At 41.6% G+C, this 11,562-nt stretch overlaps 2 protein-coding genes across 2 annotated transcripts; both read left to right on the forward strand.

Annotated features, from left to right (window-relative positions):
* The first annotated feature begins 2,517 nt into the window (after window positions 1-2,517).
* On the forward strand, window positions 2,518-4,203 carry LOC110971358 (tripartite motif-containing protein 16-like). Its single transcript, XM_022221706.2, has one exon. It carries the CDS (start codon window positions 2,527-2,529, stop codon window positions 4,201-4,203), a length of 1,677 nt encoding a protein of 558 aa, XP_022077398.2. The 5' UTR covers window positions 2,518-2,526.
* Window positions 4,204-6,170: 1,967 nt separating this feature from the next.
* LOC110971360 (RLA class II histocompatibility antigen, DP alpha-1 chain-like) lies at window positions 6,171-11,319 on the forward strand. The gene is made up of 4 exons (XM_022221710.2): window positions 6,171-6,304; window positions 6,411-6,656; window positions 7,051-7,335; window positions 8,093-11,319. Exons 1-4 carry the CDS (start codon window positions 6,232-6,234, stop codon window positions 8,212-8,214), a joined length of 726 nt encoding a protein of 241 aa, XP_022077402.1. The 5' UTR covers window positions 6,171-6,231; the 3' UTR covers window positions 8,215-11,319.
* The last annotated feature ends 243 nt before the right edge of the window (window positions 11,320-11,562 follow it).

Genomic DNA, 11,562 nt, shown 5'->3' on the forward strand with positions numbered 1-11,562 from the left:
AGTTACTTTCATCTGGAACTGCAACCATTGATCAGTTTGTCGACATAATAAATTACCAAACATTTTGATGATTGATTCATCAGTTTGAGTCATTTTTCAATAAAATCAATCTAAGTTCTGTGATTTCAGCTCCTTAAATGTGAATATTTTCTGGTTTCTTTTCTCTGTGACAGTAAACTGAAGATCTCTGGACCAAACCAGACATTTGAGGAAACTCTGATCCACACTTTGAGACCAGATATCTGATTAATTTATCCAGAAAGTGAACCAACAATGAAAATAACCACTGCTTTAAATGTGTCAGAGGGTTTTCCCAACACATCAGAGTAGAATAGCAGCACCTTCAAAACATGGAAAACTTAATACATTTATTTGGTCAGAAACAAAAAAGACAAACTGAGAAACTCCAAAAGAGAAAAATACTGAAGATAAAGACTTCTTCATGTTAGTGTCTGTTGGCAGGAAAGCAGTCCAGGGTTAGGGTTAGCTTCAGACATCCATCAGCATGGCTTCTCTTTCACTGGGACGGAGGGCAGGAGGAGGACAGGCTGACCTTCTCTCCAGTCTCTTAGTACCTCAACTTGTGATATCTTTCTTCATTTTTAAAGTGTGAAAACAAGCTTCATGTTCTCAAGATTAACAACTCAAGCACGAGAGAAATTTACAAAAAAACCCCACAGTTTAAGAAACTGCAATCCCAACACAATCGCACTATTTTTAAACTCAATGTGGCGTTCTCATGTTGTCATGAGGAGATGATGACCCTCCACCACACCAGATATTCCCGTCTTGTCTTTCCAGAGCTGAAGGAGGGTCTGTAGAGGGCGGGCCAGTTGCCCCTCTACGTAAGATCTATGAGTAACCTGATCACTCTGTGTATTAACACTTGTAATTTAATTCTAAGTTCTAGGTCTCAAAATATCTAAGTCTCACCATTGAAACATCAAAGAATCCAGGAGTCAAATCTGCAGATGCCAAGAAGAAAAGTGTTTATTCGGTACAGTACAGACACAAACAAACACTTGAGAAAGGTCCCGGGAGCCTTCTGACCTTACTGTCTGACAACTGAACCCTTTATACCTTCTGAGCAGAGGTCAGTTCACGCCCTTAACCCATCCCTCTTTTTGCCACTGCCAGCTGCCAGTATTGTACAGTTAAGTCAAAGAGATGATGTTTAAGCGAATCTCTACTCCCAGTGGGAGACAGCCTCCCCCAGGTTTTCTCACGCGAACACCTGCACCTTTATCTCTTAACAATTACTGGAGTGATGTTGGCAGTTCTCCCAGAGGGAACAGCCTACAGGCTACCTGTAAGCCATTTCAGTCAGAGGGCAAAGGGCCTGCTGTCAGATACACACACAGACATGGATTTATTACAGCAGTGGATTAATTTTTACATAACAGGTCGTCATCTGATTGAACCACACCCAGCTACCTCTCTGACAGGAGCACCAGCAGCACAGCATTTGGGTTTCTGTTCAGGGTTGTTCATGCATAGTTTTGCTTGTTTTGAGTTCAAATCAAACTATTTTAGTCACCACAAAGTTACTGTATCTTCTGAACACTGAATACGACAAGCACACCAGGTTTGGTGCCATCAAGACTGGAAACATGATTCTGTATTCAAATTGTCAGCATTAACATCTGAAACCACCAGAAGGCTTCTGCAACGGTGATATTTGCAATCACACCTATTTATCTTTAACCTTTCCTCTTCATTTTTCCTGCTTTCTTTCCATTTGAAAGGATGAAACCAAACTTCTCATCGATCGCTCTCAAGTTATCTTCGGATACTTCAGTATACTCGCTGTGTAACCCATTTACTTTGACTGAAGTTTAGATTAAATGCAGGATTTCTACTTGTGAACGACCATTTCATCATAGTGTCAGTAAATGCAGAACCTTTACTGTCTGTCAGCAAAACATCTGACTTTCTGCAGGTGATGTGTAACATATTCTGGATATTTACTGGAAATATTCTCTGTGAATGTGTACAAGTGGCTCCACACTTCTAACATTCAAACTGGGAATGCTGTCAAACTAGAAACTGTTTCCTTGAACCATAACATACCAGGACAGGGTAGGACAAACTGAATCTGATGATAATCTCACTGACAAACAATGAAACAGATTTTTTATTTGCAGCCACAAGCTTTTTGCTCAAGTCCTAAACTGAAGAACAACAGGAATGGCTCAAACATACAATTTAAAGAAGTCACGATATGAAGTGAAAACCACAGATTTAAATCTGTAGACGTTGGGTGAACATGCTGCCAAAGTAGCTGACAGAAGGTTTTATATCACCTTGAATGTGATGAACACTTCTCTCCAACAGAGTCCAGATCTGATGGTAGATTTCCTGCCTCCTCCCCTTTTACAAATCTGCCAGCTGACAAGCCCAACTCATGAAAATCATACACAAAAGGACAACAAAAAAAAATCCTGGGTGTGGCCTCCTGAGTGATGCTTTAAGTTGCTTTGAAGGAAGAAAAATCTCTGCAGACGTTTGCAGTTGCTGGGAGGTGAAATGGCGCAGAGAGGAAATCAGCTGAATTCAGAGAAACTTTCTTGTTCCATCTGTCTGGATCTATTGAAGGATCCAGTGACTATTTCCTGTGGACACAGCTACTGCATGGACTGCATTAATACACACTGGGATGGAGAGGACAGGAAGAGAATCTACAGCTGCCCTCAGTGCAGGAAGATTTTCACGCCGAGGCCTGAACTGGAGAAAAACTTTATGTTGGCAGAATTAGTGGAGGAGCAGAAGAAGACTGGAGTCCAAGCTGCTGCTGCTGATCTCTGCAATGCTGGACCTGAAGATGTGGCCTGTGATGTCTGTACTGGGAGGAAGATGAAGGCTGTCAAGTCCTGTTTGCGCTGCATGATCTCCTACTGTGAGCAACACCTCCAACCTCACTATGATTCACCTCCATTAAAGAAACACCAGCTGGTGGAGCCCTCCAAGAACCTCCAGGAGAACATCTGCTCTCGTCATGATGAGGTGATGAAGCTGTTCTGTCGCACTGACCAACAGTTGGTGTGTTATTTCTGCACAATGGATGAACATAAAGGACATGAAACAGTCCCAGCAGCAGCAGAAAGAACAGAGAAGCAGAAGGAGCTGGAGGTGAGTCGACTGAACATCCAGCAGAGGATCCAGGACAAAGAGAAAGACGTGGAGCTGCTTCAACAGGAGGTGAAGGCCATCAATGTCTCTGCTGATAAAACAGTGGAGGACAGTGAGGAGATGTTCACCCAGATGATCCATCTCATTAAGAAAAGAAGCTTTGATGTGAAGCAGCAGATCAGATCCCAGGAGGAGACTGAAGAGAGTCGAGTCAAAGAGCTAAAGGAGAAGCTGGAGCAGGAGATCAGGGATCTGAAGAAGAAAGACGCTGAGCTGAAGCAGCTGTCAGATACACCAGATCACACCCAGTTTCTCCACAACTACCCCTCAGTGTCAACATTCAGTGCGTCCACAAACTCATCCAGCATCAACATCCATCCTCTGAAGCACTTTGAGGACGTGACAGCAGCTGTGAAAGAGCTCAGAGATCTACTGCAGGACATTCTGAGGGACACCTGGACGAACATCTCAATGACAGTCACTGAAGAGGATGCTTTACTATCAGGACCAGAACCAACGACCAGAGAGGAATTCCTGCAATATTCACGAGAAATCACTCTGGATCCAAACACAGCAAACAAATATCTGTTGCTATCTGAGGGGAACAGAAAAGTGACATTAATGAATCAACAGCAATCCTATTCTGATCATCCAGAAAGATTTAATACATATTTTCAGGTCCTGAGTAAAGAGAGTCTGACTGGACGTTGTTACTGGGAGGTGGAGTGGAGAGGAGGAGGAGGAGTTAAGGTAGCAGCCGCATACAAGAATGTCCCTGAACAAGGGACATCAAATAATTATGTATTTGGATTCAATGACAAATCTTGGGCTTTACGTTGTTACACAGACAGATATACGTTTTTGTACAACAAAGTCCAAACTCTCCTCTCAGGTCCTCGGTCCTCCAGAATCGGCATCTATCTGGATCACAGTGCAGGTATTCTGTCTTTCTACAGCGTCTCTAGAACCATGACTCTCCTCCACAGAGTCCAGACCACATTCACTGAGCCTCTACATGCTGGACTTCTGCTTTGTAATGCTGGAGTCACTGCTGAGTTCATTGAACTCAAATAGAGTTTTTCAGTGTCTGACAGTCGGCTTCTGTTCAGCCCTGATTTCGGTGCATCATGTATATTTTACTTCTGTAGTTTTCTGAAGTAGCTTTGAAATTTTGGCAGATGATAAATTCATGACATTAGTGACAGAAGAAATTCTTCCTTTGTGACTTTTAAAGTGGTGAAAACTACAGAAGATGTGTTAAGTAGCAAAACTTGAGTTAGTATAACAGAAATGTGTCTTCCTCTGGTGTCTGAAAATAATACTACAGTGATTAAATGTGTAACTACATTTACATTTATAACTGTAGTCTATCGTTGCTGTAAACATTTTCCTGATGACTGTCAAGCAGAAAAACATGAGGAAACTGAGTGATTTGTAAATGTTTAAATCATTTTTAAAGCTGTTTACAGCTTCTGAAACATGAACATATGCTGGTTTTCTGCTTAAAACGTGACATTAAACTGAATTTTAGTTTTTGATTTGAACTGTCGCACAAAAAAAATCTGAATTCTTGAACTTTTCTAGATCAAAATGGTGTTTTTTATTGTTGCTGTGCAGTCAAACTGTGAGAATGATTGAAAAGTGTTGGTTTTTGTTTGGATTTAAGAGTGGAATGTTTGGTTCTACATGAAAATATCTGTCACAAAGAGATTTCTGTTTCTCTCTCAAACACTACGGTCACAGTCATTAAACTGGTTTAAAACCAGTCCAACAGGTTAAAGACATCATTCATGACTGTTTCCTCTTTTGACCATCTGTCACCAGGTTAGACAAGATCAAACCTGCAAACAAAGATCAGAAACTGAGTGAAACATCCAACCATGACGGTTTATTCAGGAATCAAAGCAACATGGACACAGAGAGATTTCCTGTCAGTAAACATTAAACACTAATGCCTCTAAACCAGGGTCCCCAAACGTTTTCCTGTGAGGGCCACATAACTTTTCCCTCCTCTGGTGGGGGGCCGGGGTCAGTTTGTAACAGAAAAAGTGTGACGATTGCAGGGGTGCCTAAATGTAAACATTGTTCTCCAGAAAGCCACACATAACCAAATATTAATAACCCTTTCTGGGATGTTCAAAAAAAAATCTGGAAATAAATAATAACACTATTTATGAAATAAATAAGAACCAAATAACCCTCTCTGGGTTCTTCACAGAAAAAAAGTCTGTATGTTCTAATGTCCTCTCTTTGTACTCCAGCGCTGAAGCAGCAGCATCAATGCAAAGAAACCAAAACATGTCCTTTAAAGAGTCCAGTCTGGTCACACATTATCACACACACATCAAAATATAACCTAAATGAACCTAAATTATTTGACATGATGATGATGATGACATGATGAGAAATAGCTGTTAAAAAATTCAGAGTTTTATCTTTAATAATTCCTGAAAAATTGTTGTTCAAACAGCCTCAAATTTCAATGTGTGGAACGCAACAAATGCTGAAAAGTGTTTGATATATTGAGTTGAAATTTCACAAGTGTCTTTATAAATATCCATAATTTATGTAATGAAAAACTGAAAAAAGATGGTTGAGTGGATGTTGTTCCTCATGATTTGAAATTCTACTTCTGTGCTCAGTACAAAGTGAAACAACAATGCCACTAGAATCAGTTACAGTCTGACCACTGAAAGCTGCGGCTGAGCAATAAATCATGTAGTTTTGTTGCATCTGCTTGTATTTCCTCATAATAAATCTGTACAGTAACCAGAGAGAAGTAAATAGTTCTCTCTGACACGCGAACCAAAGTCCAGAAAAAGCCACAAAGAAGTTGATCTAAAACATTTTCAGTCCATTTTTTTCTCAGACAGATAAAAATTCTTCTTTAAATGTTTAATTTGTTCATGAGAAATGTGCTTTTGTTTCACATCAGCTGAACTGTGGGAACATTCATCTGATCGAGCTGTGAGGTTCAGAGCTGCTTTTTTCTGCCCGGAAACTGGTGACGCTGCTCTGTGATTGGTGCACTTTGTGTCACTTTGTGTCCGACTACCTCATGTCCAAAGTTCAACAGCCAAACTGTTATTGCTGCTGCTGCTGATGATGATGATGGTCATGAAGATGTCAGAGCTGCTCCTCGTCCTCTGCTGCATCCTCTGGGTCTCTGCTGATGGTGAGTTTTTACTTTAAACTGTCAGTCGATGGAACCTTCTGTTGGTTCATCTGAAACCCAACAGGTCAGCAGGTTAAGGCTGACTTTGATTCTGTTTTCCCTTCAGGACTACATGAAGATCTTGCGGTCGGTGGCTGTTCAGACTCTGATGGAGAGATGTTGTACACACTGGACCGTGAAGAGGTTTGGTACGCCGACTTCGTCAGCCAGAAAGGAGTCATGCCACTGCCAGACTTCATAGATCCACTTAGTTTCCCAGGAGCTTATGAAGCAGCTGTGGCTGATCAGCAAGTCTGCAAACAGAACCTGAATGTGTGTCGAAAGGCAATGAAAGATCTCCCATTGGAACACGGTAAAGAGAAATATCATTTCAATCTCTTCTTGAAATTCCTGATGTAACTGAGCTGATTTTACAGTCACCATAAAGTGTCAACGGTAAAAACAGCTTCATCAGCAAATGGACAAACATCCACTGGCTTTTATTCATTTTAAGCATAAACATTATGTGTTAGTACAGGTGACTATTGGTGAAAGAACCTGTTCTGTATTTTGTATTTGCACAAATACACTTTCCAACAGCCATTCAGATGTTTTTGTCTTTAATGTTGCTGATATTCAACTTTGCAGTAGTGATACACAATTTTTATACGGAGAGCACTGAAAAGTAAAGAGTTTGCTGCAACATGTACATTTTTATACCAACTGCTGCAGCTGTGATGATTGATAGGAACTGTGCTTCTGTTCAGATCCTCCCTCCGACCCGATCATCTACATCAGAGACACCTTGGAGCTCGGCAAGAAGAACACGCTCATCTGTCACGTGACTGGTTTCTATCCGGCTCCTGTCGGAGTCTTCTGGACCAAGAACGGAGAGAACGTGACCGATGGAACCAGCATCAATATTCCCTTCCCCAACAAAGATGGTTCCTTCACCCAGATCTCCAGACTGGAGTTCATCCCACAGCTGGGAGACATCTACGTGTGTTCAGTGGAACATGTGGCCCTGAGCCAACCACTGACTGCAATGTGGGGTGAGTAGTTTACTGAAACAGAGACCTGACCTCAACATAGCCGCTCACAGACAACTGACCCCAGATGTGTAGGTTCATGTATTCAGATGTGCAACTTTATGGGTCCCAAAGTGCAAGTTTATGTCTACAGATGTGCTGTTGATGTATCCAGATGTGCAGGGTCTCATCTCTGGGTGTACACGGTCAGGTTTAAAGATGTGTATGTTTCAGTATGTTCAGGTTCATGTGTCTGGATAGGTAGGTCCTCAGATTCATATTACTGGATGTGCAAGTTTATGTCCCCAAATGTTCATGTTTATGTGTCCCAAAGTGCAGGTTTATGTCTTAGATGTGCTGGTTGATGTGTCCAGATGTGCAGGGTCTTGTCTCTAGATGCAGGAGTTCAGGAGTAAAGATGTGGATGTTCCCATATGTTCAGTTTGATGTGTCTGGATATGCAGGTCCCCAGATGTGCAGATTCATGTGACTGGATGTGCAGGTTTATGTGTCCAGATTGTCAGGTTTACGCATCCAGATGTGCAGGTTGATGTCTCAGATGTGCTGGGTCCCATCTCTAAGTGTACAGATCCTTGCATAATAATGTGCAGGTCCCCAAGTATGCAGATTTATGTCTCCATTTGTGCAGGCTGATATCTCCAGATGTGAAGGGTCACGTGTCCATGTGTACAGGTTTCAATGTAAAGATGTACATGTTCCCATATGTGCACGTGGCTGCGTCCAGATGTGCAGGTCAATGTCTCTGTGTTCCTATGTCCAGATGTCCAGACGACTCCGCCCAGTGTTGGACCTGCAGTGTTCTGTGGAATTGGTCTGACTGTCGGCCTGCTCGGTGTGGCAGCTGGACTCTTCTTCTTCATCAAAGGAATCAAACGCAGCTGATTGATCGAGGCGGATGATGACATCATTGTTTGGTGTAGATTTATCTAGAGATAATCCAGATGTTTCCCTTTTTATTGTCAATGAATGTACTCGTGCTTCATCCACATGAATCAAACTTCTTCACTGTTCTTTCAGTGTTTAGTTTGAACAACTGGTTCCACATGTTTTCACCTGAAGATCCACTCTGACTGTTCTCTGCTGTTCAGCTGCTGCAACAACAACCTGAAAAGTGTCTGCTCCGTCAAATCATCAGATCTGTTTCAGTTCAGTTCCAATGCTCAGTGTTTCTCCTTTCTGACGGGTGTGTTCAGTTTCTGTTCAATCTGAAAAGTTTCTGTTCCGTGTGACCCACAAAACCTCCGTTCTGTTGCTTTGACTCAGACTCCTTGTCAGACTTCAGTGAAAATGAGCATCTGTGATACAACCAGCTGCTGCTGTGAATTTAAATAGTCTTTTTATAACCAGCTTCAAGTCACTGTGAAACCAGAAATGCATTAATGACAAAAACAGTATTTATTTCAATCATAGCAGCTTCAATAGAAATCAGCTGGACTTCTCTGTAAGTCCAGCTGATTTCTATTGCGACTCCTGTGATGACCATGACCTGGATGACTGAGAAACTGCACTGATGGTGTTTACTTCAGTTTCTGAGTGTGATTTATTGTAGCTACTTTCAAATACAAATCATATCTAAGCAGTATTAAACTAAATGTAAACAGCCATTAACTACAGGTCACTTCAAAACCATGATAAACGATTACATTCTTGAATGTAACTGTACTGTAACTTAACTGTGTTCAGTGTTTGTCTGCTCTAATTGTTCCCTCAGCACTATTGGAAGTCAGGGCTTAATGGTTTTTGCTGATTGAAATAAAAGTTAAAAGACTGAAAAATGGAACGTCAGAGATAAAGTTTGAGTCTAAAGTCAAAGAAAGCTGTACTAGTCTGGGTCTTCTGCCTTCTGAGAGCTACTAAATGTTAAATGGTTTCTTCTCACTTCGTTCTTACTTTTTTGTAAAAGAAAACTGATCCACAAAATTCAGCACAGAGCAGCAACTCCTCAGGAACAATTCTTCTAGCAGAAGGGATCAGTTTATCTCCTGAGTGAAGATTGTCCATCAGGGGAAAGCTTTTTCAGATCCATCCATGCTTAAGTCAGATGAAGAAAAGATCGCCATGGGAGCCTCAGCACTGATTCTGAGCCTGATCTTTGGTTTGACTGGATTCTTCTACTACAGGAGCAGGACCCGGGGTCAGACAAGTTTACGCTAGTCTAACATCTGTTCACACCAGTTCAAGACCAGTTTACACCAGCTTGCATCAGTTTAACACCAGTTACTGACAGTTCAATGTAGTTTATACCAGTTTTCGCAAGTCTTTTATCAGTTTACAGTGGTCTAAGTCCAGCTCATGCCAGTTTGCAGCAGTTTATACCAGCACCCACAATGTATACCTGTCTGACCTGTCTGTCTCTCTGTCTGTGCTCAGATCAATTCTTGCTTGAGTCAGAGAAAAACAAGATCTCCGGTCTACTCCAGACAAATGGAAGTTCATACCAGTACACACAGTCAAAACCAGTTCACACCACTACCAGTCCAACACCAATATTTACCATTTTACACCAGTCTAACGTCATTCTTTTTGCAAATTCCTGCTTAAAAGCAAATTATGTAGACCATGATTCAACACTGACACACTTCCAAATGGTTGAATACTTTTTATAGTCAGTTTCATACCAGTCAAACATCAGTCAAACACTAGTCTAAAACCAATCAAAAAAATTCTTAAAACATCAAACTTAAGCCTTAAAATATTATTAGAACTTAAATGTAATATTAACATTATGTTGATGGAACATTCCCTGCCAGCTGGGGTGAAAGAAAATCAAAAAACAGCTGAATCTGTGCAGATTCTCAGTCATTCGGGTTGTGGTAAAACTCAGAGTTTCAGTAAGAAGCTTCAGGCCCCATCCACACGAAGACAAACCGAGGTCTGAATGCAGAAGTTTCTTGCCGAATCTGCGTACCATCCACATGAAGACGGCGTTTTGGGGGTCTGTAAATGATCATTTTTGAAACCAGGTTCCAGAGTGGAAAGATTTTGAAACACCTTATACACAGCTCCGTGTTTACTGGCTCTCCGCTACTTTTCAGATACACTTGCGTTTCGTATCTTCATTGACATGCATGCGCCACACGCGGCAACGACAACAACAATGGCGGCGTACAGTGTAGCAAATTTGCTGACGAAGCTAGTGACCCTACTATTCCTGTTGCAGCAAAATCTCCTTCTTCTCAATCACTACTGAGTTGAACAAACTATTATCGAGGACACATTATGGCCCACTCATTCTTCCCGGCTTGGTCTCTGTTTACAACTTTTGCCGCAAGTGCGCATGCCCCCTATTTTTTCTTCTGTTTGCGCGTGTTTCCGTCATATCGTTACAGCGCCCCTAGAGGTCTGGCATGCGTTTTACAGCATTTCCATGCGTATCAAGTGCATTCATGTAGACGTACACATTTTCTGAGACGCCTTCGTCTTTATGGCGATCGTTTTTGAAATTGTTAAGCGTTTTGTCTTCGTGTGGACGGGGCCATAGTCTCGCTACTTTCTCTTTTACATGTGACGACCCTCCATCTCAACACCAGGTGTGCTTGATCAGGAGCTGAGGGTCGCCACCGGACTGAACCACACTTGCAATCAGGGCTCAGCTGTATTTAACCGCCTTCCTCTCTAGTTGAGACTGGGCCTCGCTGACAGGAGCGGGTTTTGTGGAGCTCCAGACCCACATGTGGGTTTTTGTCCCTGTAGGGTTTGACAATCGCGTGGAACTCTTTTTGATTGGCAAAAAAAAGCCGTACAGTGGTTGTCTCCGCGTCTTTGTTGCAATTAGAGAGCCGAGTTGTAACATGCTCCATAATTCACTCTGTGTTTTTCATGTGTGTTGACGTCTTAAGTTTTCTTCCAGACTGAAAAAAACAGAACAATTTTTTTTAAAAAAAAAAAACTGTAAATAACTAAACATATACAAAGTTTTCATGAAAGACATTCATGGCCAAACTGTTTTAGATTATTTTTTAAAATAAAGTTGTACATTCAGAGTCCTTCCTTCTCATGTAAATAAGCAGATGTTATAAGTTCTGTATTTACATTTAGCTGTCCTTCAGGCGAATGTATTGGCTCAGTGATTTTTTTTCATGAGGAGAAATCCAGCTGTGATTAGAATGAAATAAAATCAGCTGCTGCCGTTCAGACTCTTGTCTTTGTGCAAGTGCAGAGTTCAGCCTGTAGATGGCAGCGTGCCTCCTGAAATGATTCGCTATGTTTTCACATCGTCAAACACTCGGT

The sequence above is a fragment of the Acanthochromis polyacanthus genome, chromosome 23 (genome assembly GCF_021347895.1).
Source record: "Acanthochromis polyacanthus isolate Apoly-LR-REF ecotype Palm Island chromosome 23, KAUST_Apoly_ChrSc, whole genome shotgun sequence".
Taxonomy (NCBI): Eukaryota; Metazoa; Chordata; class Actinopteri; family Pomacentridae; genus Acanthochromis; species Acanthochromis polyacanthus.

What these genes read in the sequence shown, in the direction of transcription:
- LOC110971358 (XM_022221706.2), top strand. Translation starts at nt 2,527, where the DNA reads ATGGCGCAGAGAGGAAATCAGCTGAATTCAGAGAAACTTTCTTGTTCC.
- LOC110971360 (XM_022221710.2), top strand. Translation starts at nt 6,232, where the DNA reads ATGATGATGATGGTCATGAAGATGTCAGAGCTGCTCCTCGTCCTCTGC. An exon ending in CCTCTGGGTCTCTGCTGATG is followed by an intron (nt 6,305 to 6,410) that starts GTGAGTTTTTAC and finishes TTTTCCCTTCAG; the next exon opens with GACTACATGAAGATCTTGCG. An exon ending in ACCACTGACTGCAATGTGGG is followed by an intron (nt 7,336 to 8,092) that starts GTGAGTAGTTTA and finishes TCCTATGTCCAG; the next exon opens with ATGTCCAGACGACTCCGCCC.